The sequence below is a fragment of the Gymnoscopelus braueri genome (assembly GCF_963280865.1).
Source record: "Gymnoscopelus braueri genome assembly, chromosome: 14".
Classification (NCBI taxonomy): Eukaryota; Metazoa; Chordata; class Actinopteri; order Myctophiformes; family Myctophidae; genus Gymnoscopelus; species Gymnoscopelus braueri.
In genome coordinates this window covers 42,510,408-42,534,334 of record NC_137619.1, presented here as the reverse complement: position 1 = coordinate 42,534,334, position 23,927 = coordinate 42,510,408, and the positions used below count along the sequence as shown (strand labels likewise).

The following is a 23,927-nucleotide window of genomic DNA, read 5'->3' as shown; positions in this document are numbered from 1 at the left end:
GTTCCAGGGACCCCCAGAAGCACAGATTTGAGTTAAAAATGTTTGCTTTAAAAAATAGCAGATCTACAAGCTCATAGCGCAGCACTCGGTGCCGTGCTATGAGCTTGGATATCTGCAATTCTTTTTTATAGCCAAAGTATAAAATACTGTATACTGTACCTGAAAATGCATTTTCTGTTTAATAAAGATGTGGAGAGACATGGAGACTCCTGTTACTGAACAAACACTCCATAGCCATGAGTTCTATCAGACTATAGAGCTATTTTAACACTTATTTTAACCAAAGAAAATCACTTGGCTTAGTGGAACTTTTCATAGGCTTTGGTGAGTTTGGTGAGAATGTTAAGGCGTTCTTAACTCACCAAAGCCTATGAAAAATTCCACTTTTCCTTTTCAGAATTAATGCATATCTTCATATCATAGCAAAACACTTCCCTGAGCCATTGGCCCAGCCGTTGTCTCTGAGTAATCTTCCACGATAATAATGTGATTGAACCGTTTGCTTGGAGTAAACACAACAGTAAAACTGTTTGTTTATTCCTTGTATCCTTGATATGACTTTTGGTTGGGTGTAAAGGATATAACTCATAAATAAACATTTTAAGGATCAAGAGGTAGCCTTACACCGAGCATTATATTAATTATTTGTGAGATCTCGCTCGAAAATGTTGCAATTTCTTGGCAATCCCTCATACTGTGAAAAGCTCCCCAGGCAAGTTGAACTACGCTCTCCCACGCTCTTCAATAAAGCTGTCACTGAAATTAATGTTTTAACATGGTTTTGTTGTGGTGTTGAACTCATGAAAATTCGGATGGCTTTTTTATGAATTTTTTGTCAAACAATGATCCTTAGCGAGAGGAGCCCCAGTCATTTACTCTTGTAATTCGGGATGGGACGATATGAAAATGTCATTGTGACCAAAATAATTACGATTTACGATATCACGATGATCAAAATATGCTTAAAACTCTTAAAATGCCACCTTTTGTTAAACACTTGATGCCCAGCATCCATAGTTTGGGGTGGAACATTTGCCCAAAATAGCAGATCTATAAGCTCACAGCGCGCCGCAACGGGACGCGTTGTAGATCTGCTATTTTTGGCAAACAGATATAGAGAGTGAAAAAAAGTGGTGCCGGATATTGTTGAACTCTTGAAAATTTGGATGGCCGCTTTTTTAAATGTATTTTTGTCAAACAATAATCCTTATAGCGAGAGGAGCCCCAGTCGTTTGCTCAGAAGATGCAGCTGTGGAGTCCCTCCTTCTAAGCTATGAGCTTGTAGATCTGCTTTTTTAGAAAATTCGTGAATATGTGTGCAAATCTTTGAATATATATTTTTTTAAAGCCAGCATTTGTAACTCAAATCTTTGCTTCTGGGGATTCTACCAAAAAAATAAAATGTTCAAGATTTTTCAAAAATAGTAGATCTACAAGCTATTTTTGAATAGCCAACGTATAAAAATAATGGTTATACAGTAGCTAAAATCTAAAATGACACAATATGCGTCCCCTGGTCTAAATGGGTTAAACATGGTTTTGCTGTGGTGTTGAACTTTTTGTCAAAACAATAACCCTTATAGCGAGAGGAGCCCCAGTCGTTTGCTCAGAAGATGCAGCTGAGGGTGCCGTCCGTGGAGTCCCTCCTCCGTGGCGGAGCGAGCCGGGCGGAAAGTCTCTTCCGCTCGCCGTCTAAAGAGAGCCTCGTCCGCAGCTCGTCCCGCGACTCCCTCACTCCTCTGGGGGACGGCGGCGGCGGCGGCGAGGCCTCCTCGCCCACCACCCCTACGTACGATCCCCCGTCGGACATCGAGAGCGAGGCGGAGGAGTCGTCGCCGGGGGGAAGCGCCACCGAGGCCATGTCCAAAGAGCAGCTGCTGCATCGCATGCACCGCACGGAGAGGAGCCTGGCCAACTACAGAGGGAAGTACTCTGAGGTGAGGCCCCCCACGTAGACCCAGTGATTCTTCAACCTTTTTTCATTTCAAGGCGGGCCCCCAGTTTGATGTGCATTAGACCACGCCCCACACGACCCCCATTTGATAAGATTTTTTATCTCTGGGACTCCAGTCGACAGTACACTGTAAAATCTTCAGCGTTAAAGGAGAATTCCTGACTTATGTTTTTCGTACCTTTTATATGATATTATTATATCCTAGGACAAGTGGTACAGTAGGAAAAAAAACATAATTCCATCCCGAGTCCACCGCTTCTAAAAACCTGAGCGGCCGGTCCATGCTCTAGATTGCGTATTTTTATCACGATTCTATGTATATTTCTTTGTTCATATCTGACTTTCCTACTGACAGATACCTCGCCACAGTGTTTTTTGTCCCAAAGGGGCTGCCATAGTGTTTACCAGCTAATCAAGGGTGAAATCTCGTCTTGCAAGACTTCCGGAGGGGCTCGTCTCACACAAACACTGTGGCGAGGTATCTGTCATTAGGAAAGTCAGATATGAACCAAACTAAATATATAAAATCGCAATAAAAGTACGCGATCTAGAGCATGGACCGTCCGCTCTGGTTTTTAGCTGCGGTGGACTCGGTAATCGGTAATGTTTGGACCCAACATTAATGCCAACATCGGTCATCGGTAGCCTATAACACAAGTGAACTGTGGCTGACAAAATACAGTAAAATCCCAAAATTATGAGTCTTAATATTCAGCAAGCAATAGAAATTAATTACTGGAAACAAATGTAAAGTTTAGGCTATCGTTCAAATAAGAGAGAAGCTGTGACCTCACTGCTCTGACGGACAAGAAGAAATAATCCTTCTGCAAAAAAACATCCATGTTCTGTTCCTTTTTTAAACAATGATAAAAAGTTGAAATATGGAGATGCAAGGTTTCTGCCCGGCAGCTACCATAAAAGTATGATTTAATCATTTGCATTTATCCATCAAAACATTCTTTATTTGTATTTATTTGCTTGCTTTTTGTTTTTAAATGTTATCAACTTTAATAAAAATCCAAGTTTTTCAAATAGATTTGGAAACTTAAACATTTCTGACAATATATTGGTCAAAACATCTGTAATCGTTATCGGAATTTAAAAATCTGGCATCGTTTGGGCTCTAGAAAAGATAATTTGTTTACACTTAGAGTAAGAGTCCCCGTAAGGGTCCATCTGGTTCCGCCCAAGCTATCAGTCATTTAGTGGAGAACCCCCTGTAACGCCCTCAAAGACCCCCGGGGGTCCCCTGGACCCGTGGTTGAGAACCAGAGGGGCATAGATAACCACTGCCCCGACATCCACCTTTCACCCCTGGAGATGAAGAGAGCTGATTTATAATCTTGCCTTACGTGTCCATCAATTATGATGATCTCCATCTCTCCATCACTGACCTCAGCCTGCTGTTTTTCTTCCCACTAACTCTCTCACTCCCTTTTTTGTTTTTCATGCAGCTGGTTACGGCATACCGAACAGTGCAACGAGATAAAGAGAAAACCCAGGTAAGTGGCTTTTTTAGTGCATGTGTGACATTAAAACATCATGAGCTTTTAAATCAAGTGGTTCTCAAACTATTTTGTTTTCAGTATCCCCTTCCCCTGATGTCTAAATCCAATTATCCCCAGCAAGAGAAAACCCTGGCTAGAATTTGATGTCCTGAATGAATGATAAAATAAAACCAAATAAAAACTGCATAATAAACTAGAAAAAGTGCTCCACGGAGCACATGTCTCCGCCAGGTTAGGTAGGTTATTGTGGCCTCCTGGTGGCGCTATAATAGGCCAATGTGAAAAGGGTGCCATTTATTCTTAGGCTTTTCACGGCAATCGGACCTTGCATTCATGATTTGAGGCATTTTGTTCCAAAAATGTGTTTTGCTAAATTAGACCTGCTGGTGGCGCTATAACAGGCCAATGTGAAAAGGCTGGCATTTCTTCCTCGGCCTAATGGGAATTTGCGTGTGAAATTGCACGGAAAGCGCAAGCTGCGTTCATGATTTGAGGCATTTTGTTCAAAACGGACCAATCCTGCAAATTTTGGAAGCCAACCATAGCCAATGAGGATGGAATATGGACAATCGGACAGATCGGTGTTGATCACATGACTATAGAGATACTGTGTACGTCATACTTGCATGACGTTTGGATAAAATCTGTAGGAGTAAAAGGGTTTTGCACAAATCGGCCTCCTGGTGGCACTATAACAGGCCCATGTGAAGAATTTGGGGCAGAGGTTCTGAATTGGCATCCAGGGAGTGTGTGCGCACAGTTTCACAGCGACCGGGCCAACGGTGCCTGAGATTAGCTGTTCACAGACAGATAGACGGATGGACACACGGACACACGGACACACAAACAGACGGACAGGGGGTAAAACGTACTCTCTCGCCATGCCTTTCGGCCTGGCGGAGACAATAAGGATTGCTTTCTATTCAACAGTTGTGCTAGCCAAGATTTTGATTTAACTGGTTAACAAAACGTTTGTCAATGTTCTTTCACATACCCCCTGTAGTATTTCCTCCACATACTCCCCTTTGAGAAACACTGCAGTAAGTTACAGTGTCAAAGGTTTGCTGTCGGTGTGCACTCGGTGTGCAGGTTATTCACAGGTTAGAAATAATTCCTTATTATCATCAACCAATATGATGTAATTTTTTCTCTCTTTTATTCTCCACAAACTACCCTTCCAGGTCATCCTCAGTCAGAGCCAGGACAAATCTCTCCGCAGGATAGGGGAGCTGAGAGAGGTAGGCAACACAGTTTGATAATTGTTGTTTCTCTGGGGGTCGATATGTCAACCTTGTGTTTCTCCTTCTGGCCATTGAGGCAAGCGTGGGCTAATTTTAGTCAGAACGAGTGCAGCCACTTTGTCATTTTGGGTTTAAAGCTTTCTCGAAGCTAGAACAACCGCAGAGAAGCACTCGTAAAATTGGGACTTTGAGATTACATCACAGTGTCAACAGAGCAGAAAAACCTTTATCTGGAACAATCTGCATTGCTTTAATTCCAGGTTCAGGTTACATTTTAACATTGTAATGTTAGTGTCAAAAGTTTGACAATTATTTTGATGGTCTGTAGGAGCTGCAAATGGACCAACAGGCCAAGAAACATCTACAAGAGGAGTTTGATGCCACCCTGGAGGAGAAAGACCAAATGATCACCGTCCTCCACACTCAGGTGGGTACAGTAGGCAGGGGTGTGTGTTCCTAAAATGTTGAAAGTGAGTATTAACAACAAATTAGGTTCATTAAAGTGTCTGGAACTGTGTCATGCATTCACTGACTTGATAGTAGAAGAGACTAATAGTTCATTTGTACTTTGTCGTATGATCCCGCAAGTGAAAAATGCAACTCACGCGTTGTCTTCATAGAAACAAGTATAAATTAGACTTAACTTTGACTGTGTGTTATCTTCTGCCAGGTTGCTTTGTTAAAGAAGCGAGTCAAGGGGGTCGTCCCACTCGAGGGGGAGGCGTCTCCGTCTGAAGATGGCGTGGATTCAGCCTCTGCCCCTCAGAGTCCCTCTAAGGAGCCAGGGGCAACTGAGGGTATGCATTCATATTTATTAACATAGCACTATACAATGGGATTGTATGCTGTTTATCGTCACTGTCCAAAACAGTTGTACAGTACTTGTAACAGAGTACTTCTAAATTGCAGTATTGATTGATACTTTTACTTAAGTAAAGAATGTGAGTACTTTTTCCACCACATGGAGACCACACATCGACCGCTCACCCAGAGGGACTAACCGCTTTGCCAGGGGAGACTTTTGGACTTATGAGCTTCACGCAGTACTACTTGTCAATCAGTAGGTGACCCGACCTAACCGACACCAGGGTCTTAATTGTCTCAATTTAAGAGTATAGGGAGACCACCTTCAACCACTGCAGATGTGCCAGTTCTACTACATTAACATACTATACCATACAGATCTACATTGCAGTATTGATACTTTCACCGTACTCAAAGGGTTAGTTCGGATTTTTTTTGCTTTTTTTGTAGGAAATACTTGCCATTAATGTAGTGGTTGCAAAGGTATTAATTGATTGCCTGAGTCCCGTGGTCAGAGTTCTGGTCTGGTTCTGATGAAGAATTAAGTAGTTCCGTGATTTGGTGGGGGCCAATCATTAAAAATAAATTAATCAAAAAGAATTGTATTGTTGACCTATTTCTACCATATAGAGGTAAAAACGGATGAAAAAAACAGATGTCTGGACACTAGCGTGGCATGAAGGGAGCGACTTTGGACTGAGTCACTCGGAAAGGGGAAATAATCTGATTTGTTTTGATTAATGCTGTTAATTAATGAAGTTAAAGAGAAAAGCAGACTTAAAGTTGATATTTTTGGGTAATTTTTTTGTTTTGTTAAAAAGGTTAAAGTACTATATTCTGATAGTATTCATTGCTACAGAGCGTTTGTTCTGTCACAGGGGTCTCCCCAGCTCTTTAGTAAACAGAATATAGTACATTTTCAGGTAGGTGACGAAATTTTAGCCAATCAGGAGAGAGCACTGAAAATGCATTTTCTGTTAAACAAAGAGCTGGAGAGACATGGGAGACTCCTTTTACTGAACAAACACTCTATAGCAATGAGTACTATCACAATATAGAGCTATTTAACACTTATTTCAACCAAATACAATCACTTACCCTACCTTTAGTAAAAAAAAATGTACTTTTTTCAACCATATGTGTATTTCCTCCTTTTGAGCAGAAGAGGGCAGCAGCGACCCGGCCAAGGTGGCGGAGGCTCTGCTGAAGCGGGTGAAGAGGCAGGAGAACCTCCTGCAGAAGTGCAAGGACCTCCTGCGGACACACAAGGAGCGCAGCGCCCAGTTGGGCAGCGAGAACGACACGCTGCAGGAGCAGCTGCAGGAGAGACTGCAGGAGCTGGAGAAGACGAAGGTACTGAACCTCCTCGCCTGATGCTTATCAAACACCAGTCAACCACACAGTACTGACCGTTAGCCTTGTTTACCAGTGGTGGAAAGTAACTAAGTACATTTACTCAAGTACTGTACTTAAAGTACAATTTAGAGGTACTTTTACTTTATTGGAGTATTTCCAATTGTTCCAACACTTTTACTTCTACTCCACTACATCTCAGAGGGCAAATATTGTACTTTTACCCCACTACAATTATTTGAAAACTTTAGTTGCTAGTTACTTTGCAGATATAGATTATTACATTATAAAACATACATTAACCACTTAAGCCCTATTTTATACACAGGCTACTTGAAAATAGCCGATCTACAAGCTCACAACGCGTCGCATCGCGACGCGTTGTGAGCTTATAGATCTGCTATTTTACTACTTTTACTTTTGGTGCTTTAAGTATATTCTGATACCAATACTTTCGTACTTTTACTTAAGTACATTTTGAATTCCAAGACTTTTACTTGAAACAGAGTACTTCTACATTGCAGTATTGATACTTTTACTTAAGTAAAACATTTGAGTACTTTTTCCGGCCACTGCAGGTGCCTCGCTTGATGCTTATCTAACCACCCGCCACCACCAACCACACAACGCTGGCCGTTAGCCTTGTTTACACAGGACTCCACAAATGTTTTCTACCATATGGGAGTCATCAGTCATCAAGCTTATCATCTCCATCTCTGTATAATATCTCATTATACTCATTACCACCGTCATCATCACCCATAAGATATTTTCAGAAGTACGACTTGAACCCCAGAAACAAAATATCAAAGGAATTCTCGGGAGACAGCCTAGTTATACTAGAAATTGATGTGGCGGTGAACTATAATTATGAAGAGGTTTGATTAACCCTTAAAGACCGGGAACGCATCTGTGTCATTTTTAGACTTCTTTGGGCTATTCAAAAAATAGCTGATCTACAAGCTCATAGCGTGGCACCAAGTGCCGCGCTACGAGCTTGTAGCTCTGCTATTTTTTGAAAAATCGTGAAAAGCTTTGCAAATCTTTGAATATATGGTGTGTATATATATGCATTTTGGGGGTCCTTGACAAGTTTGAGACAACATTCAGATTTAGAAGACATTTGTAGAATCCCCCCCAGAAGCAAAGATTTTTGTTACTAATGTTTGCTTTAAAAAACATATATATTCAAGTATTCGCACAAATGTTCACGATTTTTCCAAAAAATAGCAGATCTACAAGCTCGCTACGAGCTTGTAGATCTGCTATTTCTTTGGAATAGCCCAAAGTATAAAATAATGGTTACAGATAAAATCTAAAATGACACAGGTGCGTTCCCGGTCTTAATGGGTTAAAATGGGGCTGGGCCCGAGATGCTGCGAATCAATGAGCGAGTGTGTTTTAGGGGGTAGTGAGTGATGTTGGGTTCATAATAAATCATCTTGGCCGAGGCCTTCATGGTCCGTTGATAATGTGACTCCATTATCTCTCAGTGACACAGACAGTGGAATGCTGTGGTTCACTGTCCGAGCCTCCAGAAGATAACTCTGGCCAAGCTCCAGCAGGAGGAGAGGGTCATGTCATGTCAACTTGACATGGCTGGCTGCGACCATTTATTTTGCTTTGATTTCAAAACATTTTGCTTTGGTGGTATGATATAGCAACAGATGGTTTTGACCATCGCGTGGATTAAAGTTCTCAGTCGCCACGACCGATTCCAGTCATTTGGATTCCATACTAATGGAAGCGTGTCACTCACCGAGAATAGGATATCTACGAGCTAACAACGCGTTCTTAGCTCGTAGATATCCTATTTTCTATGTTGTTCCAGGCACCCCCAGAAGCTCGCTTTAAAAAACATATATATTCAAAGATTTGCACACATTTTCACAACTTTCTTTAAAAAAAAATAGGCAGACCTACAAGCTCATGTGCCGTGCTATGAGCTTGTAGGTCTGCTATTTTTTTTAATAGCCAAAGAAATCTCAAATATTAGTTATTTTAAGATGAAAGAGTATTTGAAGTGGTTAAACTAGTGATAAAATACATGTTCAATCTTCCATAAAACTCCAATGATCTCGGATATTTCATAAAAGCAAAGATTAAAGCCTCCATCTGCAATTTCTTCAACTGGCTGGCTGTATGGCTACCAAAGCATTATAATTATTCGACATTTTGTTTGTTTATGAAACGGAGCACGCGTGTGTGTGTGTGTGTGTGTGTGAGTGTGTGTGAGGCTCCTTTCACGCTGTTTCACAAATCACAGTGTTGTGAGATTTTATTTTGCTTTAATCCATGCCATCGTTACTGTGAAACTTTAATCCATGCCATCGTTACTGTGAAACTTTAATCCATGCCAACGTTACTGTGAAACTTTAATCCATGCCATCGTTACTGTGAATCGACCGCTTAACTGATTCTATTCAGTGGGTAGAAACCGGCAGTGTTGATGGACAGCAGATTTTGCGTCTGTGCTTCGCGATTGTTATGTGTTCTGTGTGTTGCGCCTTAGCACTGTTTGGGAACAGAGCCTTTCCTGTTTAACCCATTAAGACCGGGACGCATCTCTGTCATTTCTTAGATTTCTTTGGGCCATTCGAAAAATAGCAGATATACAAGCTCGTAGCACGGCACCGAGCTTGTAGATCTGCTATTTTTGGGGGGAAATTCTTTTTTTTTTTTAAAGTGAACATTTTTAACTCCGATCTGTGCTTCTGGGGGTCCCTGGAACAACATATTTTGAGATGGGGGCCCGTGGGCAAATACATATCATTTTGGGGGTCCTTGACATGGAAAAGTTGGAGCACCACTGATCTACAGTACAGTAGCAACATACTGCTTGGATTTAGAAAACATATTTTTAGAAGCGTATTTGGCTGCGGACCCCCATCTCAAAATATTTTGTTCCAGGGACCCCCCAGAGGCAAAGATTTGAGTTACAAATGCTCGCTTTAAAATACACATACATTCAAAGATTTGCACACGTTTTCACGACTTTCTTTAAATAAAAAAATAGCAGACCTACAAGCTCATAGCGCGGCACCGAGTGCCGCGCTATGAGCTTGTAGGTCTGCTATTTTTTTGAATAGCCCAAATAAATCTAAAAAATGACACCCAGATGCGTTCCCGGTCTTAGCGGGTTAAGGAAGAGCAGAGGTTAACAGGCGCTTAGTCCCTTCTAAGCAGCGTAGAGGCATCCTGGTGCTCTGTTCATCCCCTGCCTCAAACAAATACCCCATAAAACAGACCAGCTGTCTACAATTCCAGACTTTCACCTCAGGGATTTTGGAATGTATTAAGTGTGGTCTGGGTTCATAGTAGGACCCCATGTTTTTTGGGGGTCTTGATTTGTGTGTTGGTGTCTTTTTTGTTGTTTAGCAGTGTTGTTGTCAAATCAATCATGTTGACTGCCTGTGAAGGAAGTTTACAAATTATAAATCTTTAATTTTTTCAATTATAAAACTTTTTGTTTTTGCCATTTTTTTACTGTCTTGTTGTACTTTTAAAGGGATAGTTTACCCCCAAAATGACTTTTTTTCTATCGATTAGTCACCCCATGGAGACTTGAATTTATGGGGGGAAAAAACTGGCAGCGGTTCCGGTAGGAGACACAAAGAGTCTCCTTTGTGTCTCCTACCGGAACCGCTGCCTACCTTAGGAATGCAACAAAAACAAATATCTCTCCATGGGGTGTCTAATCGATAGAAAAAAGGCAATCTTTTGGGTGAACTATCCCTTTAAATCTGTGTTTTCAGTGCATTATGGACACACGTAGATCAAACAACTGGGAAGAGATGTAAAGCCTGATGTTTGTTTTTTTGATAACCACTGGTTAGACAGCAGTGTCACGGAGACACGGCTACTACAGGCCACTGCAACCTAACCTGGGCTGTAATTTGGGTTACCATGTTGGTTTAGCTGAGGCCGTGTAGACTTTCTGGATGGCTGCTTTGTGGGCTAAAAGCCTAGTGGGTGGTACAGCCATATACAGACGCTTTCTAGCTGGTCGTTAAGGATATGGCCCAGCGAGACGAATGCCACTGATTTATAGAACACACAACAATGGATCGATTATTCTTGGAATCGAATGCCCCTTTGCAAAGACTTGGTCCCCTCGTGAAATTCCTGGAAATATTTTGAAATTAGAAAAAACTTTTTCCAGTCCTGGAAAAGGTTTGGAATTTATCAAGGGTCCTGGAAAAATATTTGTCTACTGTATGCATTGTTTTTGGCTATTGATTTTGCTTTTGTTTCCAAAACATATACAATATTACACGAAATATGTAACATAAGTAGTTTTTCGCCGAACGGGCTGCGTAATTGCGGCCTAATGTATACCGGCTGTGACAAAAATAACAGATCTACAAGCTCACAACGTGCTGCAGCGTGATGCGTAGTTAGTTAGTAAATTTGGCACAACGTTTTGGATGGAATTTACCATTCTATGCTTTATTTTTGCTACACTGCCTGTCTTTTGGCATTGCACATGGGAGTAAGTCATTCATTATTGCACTGAACGATTGTTATATAGGCCTGGAAATTGGGTTAAATATTCTGGAAAGGTTTTGGAAATTCATTGATAAAAATGTGTTTACCATGTAAAGAATGCTGTATGATTACTGATGAACTGAATTCCTATGTTTCTACGTTGATAGGAATTGCACACGACGGAGAAGACAAAGCTGATCACTCAGTTACGAGATGCCAAGAACCTCGTTGAACAGCTGGAACAAGACAAGGTGAGTGAGGGAGGAGGGGGTGTCTTTTTTGGGGGGGTTGCTCCGGGTCACATCCTGATTGAGCGTCCTACAGGAACGTCTTGTCTCTGAACTACAGACATGTTTTTGCTCCACTACTGTGTAAGGAGGTCGCAAAGCTAGCAGAACCCAGGTTGTTGCTCTTAACCTTTGACCCTCAGCTCTGCGGGATCCAGCCAGACACTCATGAGATCACGTTGAGGAATGTTGAGAGCTCCAAGAACTGTCCGATGCAATTACTAAGACCTAGAGCTTGACTTGGAGTGTGAAATACACAGACATCGCTCATCATGAGCTTCTTTTTCGGTGTTTCTGTGAATTTGTTCGCCCCTTGTAGGTTAAAAAGACATTTGTTTTCTGCCACGGGTTGTCTTGTTTTCAGGGCATGGTCATTGCGGAGACAAAGAGACAGATGCATGAGACTCTGGAGATGAAAGAGGAGGAGATCGCTCAGATACGCTCCCGAATCCAACAGGCCACGGCCCAGAGGGAAGAGCTGCAAGAGCAGAAGGAAAAGTCTGAGAAATCAGGTGAGCAGCGGGCGGCACCATCCATCCATCCAGGTGCTTCTGTTAAATATGTGTCGAAATGGTCTTTGTGAGGAGGGTAACTTGACGCTATGTTTCTCATCATACTGTAGCCTTTGAGGAGCTTGAGCGGGCACTGGGCGTGGCCCACAGGGCAGAGGAGGCCCGCAAGCAGCTGCAGGTTCAGCTGGACGAGCAGGTGAAACGGGTGAAAAGGGAGCAGCAGGAAGTCCTGCGAGTCAAACAGGAGGTTGCTGCCCTCATGAAGGTCAGGAGCTGAATTTGACCATGTGTTTTTGTTTTTGTTTTAGTTTTTTTGTGTTTATTCAAACTAGCAGTGTTACATCACCTGGTCCAATTTCATAGAATCAGAGTTAATAGACTACACCTTCTCCATCCCCACATCCTGAACTCTGGTCTGAAACAGAAGTCTTATATATTTTGCAACATTTGGCAGAATGTTCCATGTTACTTTACTACTGTACAATTTGCATGCATTATTGCGACATACCCTTTGTCAAAGTTTGGCTGTAATGCATGCCCAAAATATGGACGCCACATTGAAAGTGGTTACATTCTGCATTCTAAAACCAGTGACTTGACCCACATTTATTTTCAAATCTCTTTTCAAAACAAAGTAGTATTTCAACAAATCAAAGAGATAGTGTAGGCTGTTACATGTTGCGAACCAGACAATTGATAACAGCAGCGTCTTAACACTAAAAAGAAGGTAAAGTTAGGATCAGAAGGTGGTGACAGCTTGTGGGGTTGAACACAGATATGGAGCTCTCTTTGTTTACTGGACATGACAAGGTGTGTGTGGGGGAAAAACAAGTTTTCAAAACATTAATAGTTGGCACAATGAGTAAATAGATTAAATAGCATTTTATTTTATTTCTATGGCTCTTTGCGGTTAATGTACTTCACATTCTTTCTGTATGTATTTTGATGTAGAAATCATCAGAGGAGACAGAGGCAAGAATGGAAAGATTACACAATGAAACTCTGGCTGCGAAGGAAGAGGAGATAAATGCCAGAAACAAACAAGCCATGGTGGGTGTTGAGGGTTGTTGTTAAATTGCATTTTCTTTACTGTAAATGGACTATAACTGCGCTCAACCCAACAAACAGAATTCTGAATCATCAAAAGATTTGAAGTAAATAGAAATAGAATTGGAGTGCAATTACTGTACAGTATATCAGTGATTCTCAAACTTTTTTATGTCAAGGACCCCCAAAATTATATGCATTTGGCCGCGGACCCCAATCTCAAAATATTTTGTTCCAGGGACCCCCAGAAGCAAAGATTTAAGTTACAAATGTTCGCTTAGAAAATATATGTATTCAAAGCTTTGCTAAAATAGCCAAAGTATAAAAAGTTAAAGCGGTTAAAATTATTGTGATGCTATATTAACACATTTTGCTGGGGACACCTGGGGGTCCCCGGACCCTACTTGGAGAACCAATGCAGTATATAATGCAGTATATTTCCTCAAATGACCACTTGGATATAATTTTTCTCAAATTTGTTTTTGACAAGCCGCTGTTTGATTCTATTGGGTTTAGGAGCAATGCAAAGAGCAGTTTTCTCAGACGGCGAAGGAGCGAGAACAACAGACTGCTCTGGCTCTAGAAGCCGCCGAACTGCAGAAAGCCGCTGTGGAGGCAGAGGCCGAGGACAAGTTAAAGGGCATGCGGTTAGAGCTGGAACTTACAAGAACTGTGAGTCTTAGATTTTTATCACATTATTTTATAACAATCTGGTATTTTTTGTGCTTAGCAGTGTTCATTTTGACAGCAGTATCACTAACATTTTAGTCTAGTTTTTATTTGTTGACGAAATTGTCAATATATTTATTTAGTCTTAGTTTTAGTCATCATAGCTTAGTTTTTATTTAGTTTTCGGCAGTGACAAAAGGTAGTCGACGAAAATTTTTCGTCATAGTTTTAGTCGACGAAATCAACACTGGTGCTTAGTAACTAGAATGTTTTTTACATGTTATTTTAACCCCAATGTCTGATTGCAGAGAATACTAGAGCTTGAGAGCTCTCTGCAAACGGGCTCCCAAGACGGAACCGCTCTGTCCCAGGAATTCTCCGGTCAGTTGGAGGAGCTGAAGGCCAAGCACCAGGAGCAAACGTCTGCATTGGAGGAAGCTCGCCGGCAGCAGCTGGACGCCCTAGCCCAGCAGCACCTTACCGCTCTGGAGGACCTCAAAGAGACGCATAGAGCAGAGGTGGAGGCCATCCTGAAGGAGAAAGAGCTAGGGTTCCAGGCACATGTTGAAGACATGAACCAGAAAACCTATGAGAAACTGGACCTAAAGCAGACCGAGTTGGAGGCACTTTCTGCTGAACTGGCCGAGGCGTTGAGCGGCAAGCAGCTCCTGGAGGAGAAGCACAAGACGGAGGTCGAGAATATCCATCAGCTGCACGAGCGTTCCCTGGGAGGACGGGAGAAAGCCGCGAAGGAGGAACTCAACGCTGAAATCAGCGCTTTGAAGATTGTTCTCCAGGAGAAGGAAAAGCAGCTTGCCGAGCACGTCCTCAAGAAAAAAGCTGTTCACAAGGAATCGGAGGCTGTTCTGCAAGACCTATCGGTCAAGGTCAAGGAGGTGGAGGACCTGCGTGAGAGTCTATCTCAAGCCCAGTCTGAGAAGAAGACCCTGGAGAACGCGAATGCTCAGTTGCGTGACGTCACAGAGGATCTGGCTAAGTGCAGGAACGACTTGAAAGATTTGGAGCGTCAGCTGGAGATCGCAAAGACGGAATGTAAGCATAAAGACGAGTCGCTTCTACAAAGGCTGAAGGAGCTTCAAGAAATAGAGCAACAGCTGCAGCAGACGAAGAAGGAGCTCACTGAGAAAGAACAATCACACACTGGAGAACTGAACACTAAGCAAGGAGAAGAAAAGCAGTTACGGAAGTGGCTCGACGATCAAAAGGCCGCCCACGAGAGCGCCATAAAGGACATGGAGGCCAAGTTGAAAGCACAGGATGCAAAGATGGACAAGTGGAAGACGAAGGCCAAAGAAATGCAGGAGAAGTTCAAGAAGAAGCTTCAGGAGAGCGAAGAGTCGGCAAAGAAGGAGCTTGCAAAGAAGGAGACGGAGCTGCAGCAAAAAGAGCAACAGCTTCAAGAGAAGATTGTAGCGATGGCTCAGAAGAGCTCCGAGGGCCACAGCAGTGCCATGTCAGAGCTGCAGGACAACCACAAGGAGGAACTGGAGAAACTGCGGCATGTCCAGAAGCAGGAGCTTGAGAAGCTGGAGCAACGTTGGCAAGAGAAGTTGGGACAACAGGAGGAGGATGTGGCGGAGAAACACGCACACACTCTGCAGGAGAAAGCCCAGGAACTGGACGAAGTCTCTCAGCAGCTTAGCAAAAGCAGACAAGAGAAGGAGAAGGTATCACATGAGATAAAAGACTTGAAGGAGGAGCTGGCGATTCGACAGACTACTGTACAGAAACTGCAGGAGGAGCTAAAGGAAGCTGCATTTAAGCTTGAAGGTTTGTCTCAGGGTGAAGTGTTCTTGAAGGAGCAAATGGAGTCAGTCGAGAGGAACCTGAACCAGGCTCTGAATGAGAGAAACTCTCTCCAAGATGAGCTGAGCAGGAAAGAAGAAGAGAACAGAGAGAGACTTAAGGCTTGGTCAGTTAAGTGTGAGGAAACTGAGAAGCAGGTTAAGGCTCTAGAGGCTTCCAGATGTAAGGAGATCGAAGCTCTGCAGCGGAAACTCGAGGAGAGCGCTCAAGAGCAGTTTGTCGTAATCAGTAACCAAATGGAGCATCACAGCAGGGAGTTCCAGGCTAAGGCAAATGAACTCAGTGAGAGAGTCGAGGGCAGGGTGCGAAATCTGAGAGACAGAGTTTTATGTAACCAGAAAAAGGTGGGACATCTGAAAAACATCATCATCACTAAGGTAGACAGAATTTGCACTTTGGAGGAGAATCTCCGGCAGCAGACGGAGGAAAATAAGAATCTATGCAGTTCACTGGAGCAGATAACCGCTCAACTTAATGCACACAAGGAGCATGTCGAAGCCTTAATGAAAGAGAGGGACGGTCTGATAAAGGAGGCTGAGAATCACTCTCGGTCCATCTCTGAGAAAATCCTTAGAATTGAGCAGCTTAGTGAAGAAAACAGAAGTATCGCAGAGAGCGTGAAAAGCAACGCGTTGCATATCAGTGACTTGGAAACCCAGCTAGGAAATAATCTAAGAGAGAAGGATGAAGCCATAACTCTGTTGAACCGGCAGTATCAGGAAGAGAGACAGCAGATTATCACTCAAATGGAAGAGACCGCTGGGAGGCTCGAACAAGAGAAACAGTCTGCCATTCTCGACAATCAGTCCATCAGCAAGTCTGAGATGGACCAAGCCTTGAGCGAAAAGGAGCAAAAGGTGAGCGCACTCACCTCAGAGGTTGAGAGCTTCAACGGTAGAGTGTGTGAGCTTCAGGAGCTGTTGGCCCTGAAGGCAAAGGAGTGTGAACAGCTCGCCGCTGACCTGAAACAGCAGCACGGTATCAGGGAGAACGAAAAGAGGGAGTTCACGGAACAGCTGCAACAGACCCAGGACCAGTCCTCCCAGAATGGCCCTCTGGTGCAGGAGATAGAGGAAAAACTGCAGTCCTTGCTGAAAGAAAACCACACGTGTAAACTAGAGCTCGAAAGTCAGAAGGAAGAATTTGAAAAGATTAGAAATGAGATTCTCGAGAGCAAGGAGGAGAGTCTAAAGGCGACCGAAGAGAGACTGGCTACAGAGAGCGCCCAGAAAGGGGCGGAACTCAAGAAGAAAGCGGAGCAGAAAATCGGTCAGATTAAAAAGCAACTAACCTCACAGGCTGAAGAAAAAGATCAGACCATCAAAGTGCTTCAGGCGAGTTTGGAGGAAATGAGGACAAACGAAGTCTCAAATGAGCAACACACAGAAATGTTAAAGGAGAAAGGAGTAACCCTCTTAGCATCAATTGCCAAGCTTAAAGAAGATCAGGAGAAACAACTCGAACTGATTACGAGCGACGAGAGAGACAAGGCGGAGAAGTCTTTAGAGGAGTTGAAAAACATCTATGAAGATAAGCTGTCGTCGTTACAAAGAGACGTAGCAAACCGGGAGGTAGAACCGGATGAAACGCACTCTATGTTGGAAGAAGTTAAGACGACGCTTAGACAGGCCGAAGAGCAAAATGAGAAGCTTCTTGCTGAAATGAGTCACCTTAAAGAAGAACTGCTTGAGAAGTGTGCGCTGCTCGATCAACATCGGGCAGCTATGTCTTGCTTAGACAAGAATGGCCAGAATCCGGTAGAAGTGGAAGATGGGCTGGTATCGGAGCGTTGTAGTGCAGAGCAAACCAAGAGCACCCTGGGAAAGGAGACGGAGAACCATTCTCTGATGCAAGAAGAGGTGGACGGTGATTCTCCCGAGTCCTTGAGAAGGAAACTTGCCGATGTCAAGAATGAGAAGCAGAAGTTACAGAAAGACTTCACCAGCTTGCAGAAAGATATCCGATCTTTGAGAAAGGAGCATGAGCAGGACTTGGAATACGTCAAGAAAGAATTAACTGAGGAGAATGACAAAAAGCTCAAGTAAGTTTTCAATTAAATAAAAATAACACATAATGATAAAAATGAAACGTATCTATCAGATATACAATTACATGTAACATTAATTGAATCTAATAACATTTTATTGATATCCCCTTTACCTTGTCCCCTCACAGGCTTGAGATGGAAGATTTGGAGATGAAGCAGAACTCTGCGATAAAGCATCTTCTGAGAGAATTTAACACACAAATGGCTTTGAAAGAGAGGGAGCTTGAAACATCAGTGAAAGAGACTATTGGTGAGTTGGAGAAAAGCAGTCTGACATATACTTTATGAATATAAATCAGTGTTGCACGTCAAAAGTAGCAGATCTACAAGCTCACGAATCGCACCGCGATGCCTTGTGAGTTTGTAGATCGTCTATTTACGATGTGCAACAACAATGCATATAAATCGACGGTAATTGAGTACTCAGTGAAACTGACAAGGCTCATTGTTATGTTGTATTTTTTCCCTGCTGTGATGAAAACAAATTAGTCTCTGGTGCTTGTCAGCCGCACAGCTCCCATTGGGAATACAATGCCAGGGAAATAAAAGTAAAAAGGACTGACTTTTATGTTTAACAATAGCGTGCAACAAATACATGGAAACTGATTGAAAGGAAATATAATTGGCTTTTTTCATATCCTCCCACTAGGGTGGAACAAAGTCAAAGGATCATTGAATTAGGAAACAGTGTGTCTGAATTGCCCTGTTTTTTTTTCTCCCTTCTGTGGTCAATTCATACTGCTCTCCAAGTGGTTTGGAATATGCATTTGGAGGCTGTATGTGCGCTAACCCTGGATTGTGTCCTTCATTCCTCTGCACAGGGAAGGCCCAGAGCGTGGAGACAGAGCTCTTGAATTGCCATCGAGATGAAACCTGTCAGCTTCAGAAGGCCATAGCACAGAAGGAGGACGATCTGCACAGAACAGTTAAGAAATATGAAGAAGTGCTGCAGGTACTTCTTGAAGACTAGTGTCAGTGGTGGAAAAAAGTACTCACGTTATTTACTTAAGTAAAAGTAGCAATTCTGCAATATAGTTCTCTGTTACAAGTAAAAGTCCGGAATTCAAAATGTACTTGAGTTAAAGTGCAAAAGTATTGGCATCAAAATGTACAAAATGTACCGGAAGTAAAAGTATTCATTATGCAGAATGTCCCATTTCAAGTTTTCAAATGTATAAAAATCTTTTGAAAATAGCCGATCGACAAGCTCACAATGCGTCGCATCGCGACACATTGAAGTGGTTAATGTATGTTTTGTAATAATAATCCAAATATACAAAGTAACTAAAGTTTTCAAGTAATTGTAGTGGAGTAAAAGTACAATATTTGCCTCTGAGATGTAATGGAGTAGTACAGTATTTAAGTAAATGTGCTTAGTTACTTACACCACTGACTAGTGTAGTGCTCGTTTGGAAGGGGTGCCGTTCGCAAACCAGTGCCCGTTCGTAACAGACCGATTGCTGGCCATCGTATGTGCTGCGTACCGCATTCTTCAGAACTTCATCATATCTACTTCACACTCGACACTCCACTCACATTGGTCTTTAGCAATACACCCGTCAAATGTGAAGATGATCGGTTGAACAGGTCTTGAGATATGCAAAGATCACGCAAACCTCAGAAGTTTACACTTCTACACTTCTTACTTCTAATACAGTTTATTACAACCGGCATTATTTTAGATTCTGTGAATGTATAGATCTGATTCAGTGCTGTGACCGTTCCGGCGTGGCTGTTCTGAGCGTGTGCCCATTGGGAACTGGTTGATTGCTAGGCTCCCAGTATTGCTGCTTACAGCCATGCCCATTGAGAGCGTGCCGTTGCTTGGAACGATGCTAGATTAATTTCACATGAAGTGAAATATTTCAATCCTTTTTTTGAATTGATCTTGATGCTTTGTTGGCTCCTTTTACACACATTTCTGCATCAGTGCAGCGTGGCATCGAGGCGATCAGTCTGTGGCACTGCTGAGGTGTTATGAAGCCCAGGTTGCTTTCATATCGGCCTTCATTGTTGGGTCTCTCATCTTCCTCTTGACAATAACCCATACATTCTCCGGGGTAGTTGGCTGGCCAATCAAGCACAGTAATACTATGGTCAGCAACCCAATTTACTAGTAGTTTTGGCACTGTGGGCAGGTGCCAAGTCCTGCTGAAAAAGGAAATCAGCATAACCATAAAGCTTGTCAGCAGACGAAAGCACAAAATGCTCTAAATTCTCCTGGTAGATGGCTGTTGTTGGCTGTGTATATACTGTATATATATAATCTCCTCCACCCCCCAGTTTTAACAAGGAAGAGAGATTAATGTTAGTCCTCAAAGGGACGTTATCAGTACACAGCCTCCCCCTACCTTCCGTTTCAATTAACCACACATTGTATGTATTATGAACTCTTACTCTTATGACTGGCATTTCAAACCTGACCACAGGAATAATGAAACACTCATCCCGAGAAAATGAAGGCCGACTTCCTTTCTTCACTGTCTCCAAACATAATTAAAGTTGGGACATCTGAAACATGGTAATCGGCAGCTTGAGTAGCATAGCCAAGCTGTGATGCTGAGATGAGACATACAGTAGGAAATGATTCACCCTTTGTTCTTCTATTTTCAGAGTCGAGAGACGGAAATGGGAGATCGAGTCTGGCAGGTCCAGAAAGAACTGGAGGATTTGCAAGCGAGGGCCCATGGTGATTCTGAGGTAGAGTATTTTTATCATCAATGTCATATCTACTCTACGCTGGGTCTCATTAATGACTGACATATCTGTACTTTGACTCCTATCAAATATAAATACTTACTTGTAGCTGTTACTGTGGTAAAAGCTTTCTATATAGCCCTCAAGGTGAGATATATTTAGTTGAAGCCAAGACCTATTTGCCTCAAAAATGGCCACATGTAGATGAAATTTCAGTTGTGTGAACTCACGCAGAAGGTTAGTTTTTGAACAACGGAAGTCTGATCGAAGCATTACGGAGTCTGGAAAGCCAACCGAATGCAGAGGTGTTATTCCACCATACCCCGAGGTCCTTTTAAGGGCCTTCATTATGTGGGAGTTCAAATCGAGTTGAACAGATTTAAAGGTTGATATCCACTGTCCCTTTTGTCCCAATTCATAATTGAAGGATTCCGTCTAAAGAGCTGCAGGACAGCCTGCTGACATACTTTGCTCTGATCAGGCGCTTGCTTCAGTAATGTGGCAGGTCTCCAAAGCACGCCGGATACTACGAAGCTTATTTGAATCAGGCTGGAATGTTCTCTCTCTACAAAAAACGGGAGTTTTTGAGGCAGCAGTCATAGCTCGACCCCTGTTACCAATTACGATTCGTAAGAGGTGATCCCGACTGCTAGATTTATACTAGAGGGAATGCGCTCATGCTGCCACAGAGAAAGATAGGAGACAACACACTGGGGAAACATTTGAGCCATGTGTTGTGGTGCAGTGAGACCTTGTGCTGAGCCCTTCCACCTTCGAGCCCACGAGCGCAGATGCACACAAATGCAAAGAAACACACAGATCTTTTGTGCTTTCCCTTCACTGCATTTTTCCTGGGTGATGTAATAACTTTATGGGGGGATTGTATGGGTTTATGCTCAGGGAGGCCTGTTCCTTGCTCAGGGCCTCACGAGCCATACTTCATGTAGACAGTGGGTTATTCTGTCTCACTGTTCAGTATCCTCTGGAGGAAAGATAGAAGACCAACACTCTGTCCAGTTTTCTCTGCATACGCATTAAAAAAGCCAGACATTTGCTACTGTGTACCGTTCTATTAATGAATAATTGGATTCCACATTAAATGGTGTGTCTGTCAGTAACTCATTTGACTTAAAAAGATTAATGTACATAAATATAGACATTTCTTATATTCACGTATATGCTCAGAGAATTTTGCCTATAAATGAAAATGCTTTTGATCCTTTTGTAAATGACAGGTGTATTTCACTGCAAAGTTTGCAAACATTTGAACTGCGTTTACTTAACGGCTCCTAAATGTACTGTATAACAGCCATGCTTAGCTGTCAGAACTTGTATGAAAATTGGAAAATATATTTCTCAATAAAAAAACGATACGGTAACTCATTATATAAGAAAGGGTGTGATGTGGTGACAGTGCAGGACACTATATACAGCCATCACAGATTACTTAAATATATTTTTTGTCATTCTTTTTTTCCAGATGGGCTTAGAAGAACTGCAGGTGAGGTGGTTGTTTATCGTTGTATTGCGTTTGCCCTTTCGTGTTGACATGATTCACATAATTCACAGGGAATGTGTAAACAAAAGTTTGTTAGTGTAAATTCCCCATGCTTTGTTCTCGTTTTGCCCATTGAATAGATGTTGAGCCCTGGCTTTCACAGATTCACACCACAAGTCCTCAACACAGTCTCTCATGGTGTGTTTTGTATACGTTGTGCCGCTCGTCCCTCTCTCTGTCACAGGCTCAACTTGCTGAGAAGACGATGCTACTGAGCGAGGCCAGGCTGAAGGAGCAGCAGTTTGTTGACAGGGTGAGTAGTTCACAGTAAATATCCAGAAGTCCATTTGGTGCCATATTGTACACTCTAGAGCAGGGGTCTATGTTTTCAGGCCAAGGACCCCTTAGCTGAGAGAGAGATGAAGCAGGGACCCCCCACTACATATAGTATAAAATTGTGTTGCAGACAGAAATTCTTCATAGATATACTGTATTTTCAGACATTTAACCACTTAAACCGTCAATACTTAGTAAACTTGACCTTTGGCTCTATACTTGGTCTGCTCTTTCCCCCCTCTACACCAAACCTCTTAGCCTAAACCAGGCTTGTCAAACTCGCGGCCCGCGGGCATTTTGCGGCCCGCGGAAAGGTCCATTGCGGCCCGCAAAGTGATTTGAAAAAAAAAAACCCTTGCCTCTGACTGCGAAGGTCTAATAGTGGCCAAACTTGTTTTGTGAGAACAATGGCCAAGTCATTTCTAAACAATCAAGACAAGAGGAGATCAAGAAATAAATCTAATCACCCACGCTGGCACAAACATGTCAGTCTAAAAGTGTATAGATCCCTGCTAACCAGCGCTGCCCAGGGAAACAAGGACGAGGAATTTTATTGGCTCACTATAGGATACATCGTAACATCGCTTCTTTTAGGGGACCGTAAGGGTCCATTTGGTTCCATTTGTACGGGTGGTTGCGTCGTTGTGTTTACATGTGCGGTGGAATAACGGCCGTTACGAGTGAAACGCTCAAAAGTTTCACTCGTCCTCTGTCTCCGTTGACAATTTTTATAATCCAAATGATAATAATCTGTTTAGGAAACTCTTAAAAACGCGAATGAATGACTAGTGTCGCCTAGTGTGACATTATTCAATGTGCGCTGTCTTCTCAGTCTATCGTTGCCGAAAATGGCTGATCTACAAGCTCACAACGTGGTGCGAACAGACGCGGTGTGAGCTTGGAGATCGGCCATGTTTGGTGCGTGACACTGTTGTACGATGAAGTATAAATTGCGCTTTTAAAGTGACAGTACACACATTAACCAGTTAACAGTTTCTTCAATATTATTTTCCAAAAGTAAAAAGGTCACTTAAAATGTAGTGCAAGTGATACATTTTGGCTAAAACAAAGACAAAAGAATAGAAGAAATAAATATGCATTTTTTGTTTATAAAGAGCTGAAGAGACATGGAGATTTTATAGTAATTATTACATTATGAAAGTTACTACTGCTCAGAACCTGGTCCCTGATGTTGACAGGTCAGTTAAAGCAAAGAGATGTCAGGTACATCATTTTTTTGTAAAAAAAGGAGAAAAGAAAATGATGTTGTTTTGACCTGAGCTTTTACTGTTAGGGTTATTTCTTTTCTATTCTAAAACCGAAAAAAAAAGCATTGAGTGTCATTATTTTGATTCATTGACATTTTCTGAATTTTCGTTATTGTTCAATAAAAACGACTGAACTGAGTTCATTGTCTGAGTTGCATTGCTGATAGTAGGCCTCAAAAAAAATAATGTTGTGTACTGTAGCTATTTACTGAAAATATTTATCATTTTTTTATAATCCATCCATCGATTCTTCAAACGCTTATCCGGAGCCGGGTCGCGGGGGCAACAGATCCCGAGGCGTTCCCAGGCCAGTGTGGAGATGTAATCCCCCCCATTTGTATATAATCTTCATAAAAATGTTTTAAGTGATATGCTGTAGTTATAGCAGTGA

The 23,927-nt window shown here is 42.4% G+C and overlaps 1 protein-coding gene across 6 annotated transcripts in view; it reads left to right on the top strand.

Moving 5' to 3' along the window:
* golga4 (golgin A4) overlaps positions 1 to 23,927 on the top strand; it is a 49,325-nt gene that overhangs the window by 10,536 nt on the left and 14,862 nt on the right. For 2 of the 6 annotated variants that reach the window (XM_080449966.1, XM_080449963.1), the window contains 17 exons: positions 1,584 to 1,937; positions 3,409 to 3,456; positions 4,644 to 4,700; positions 5,032 to 5,130; positions 5,374 to 5,500; positions 6,670 to 6,860; positions 11,516 to 11,599; positions 12,000 to 12,147; positions 12,258 to 12,412; positions 13,099 to 13,197; positions 13,711 to 13,866; positions 14,172 to 17,731; positions 17,866 to 17,987; positions 18,559 to 18,689; positions 20,351 to 20,437; positions 21,915 to 21,935; positions 22,177 to 22,245. In XM_080449966.1, the coding sequence (XP_080306092.1) occupies positions 1,584 to 1,937; positions 3,409 to 3,456; positions 4,644 to 4,700; positions 5,032 to 5,130; positions 5,374 to 5,500; positions 6,670 to 6,860; positions 11,516 to 11,599; positions 12,000 to 12,147; positions 12,258 to 12,412; positions 13,099 to 13,197; positions 13,711 to 13,866; positions 14,172 to 17,731; positions 17,866 to 17,987; positions 18,559 to 18,689; positions 20,351 to 20,437; positions 21,915 to 21,935; positions 22,177 to 22,245 (5,508 nt within the window). Of the gene's footprint in view, positions 1 to 846; positions 881 to 1,583; positions 1,938 to 3,408; positions 3,457 to 4,643; positions 4,701 to 5,031; positions 5,131 to 5,373; positions 5,501 to 6,669; positions 6,861 to 11,515; positions 11,600 to 11,999; positions 12,148 to 12,257; positions 12,413 to 13,098; positions 13,198 to 13,710; positions 13,867 to 14,171; positions 17,732 to 17,865; positions 17,988 to 18,558; positions 18,690 to 20,350; positions 20,438 to 21,914; positions 21,936 to 22,176; positions 22,246 to 23,927 lie in introns of those variants that run through there. The other 4 variants (XM_080449967.1, XM_080449964.1, XM_080449968.1 and 1 more) reach the window with 3 other exon arrangements.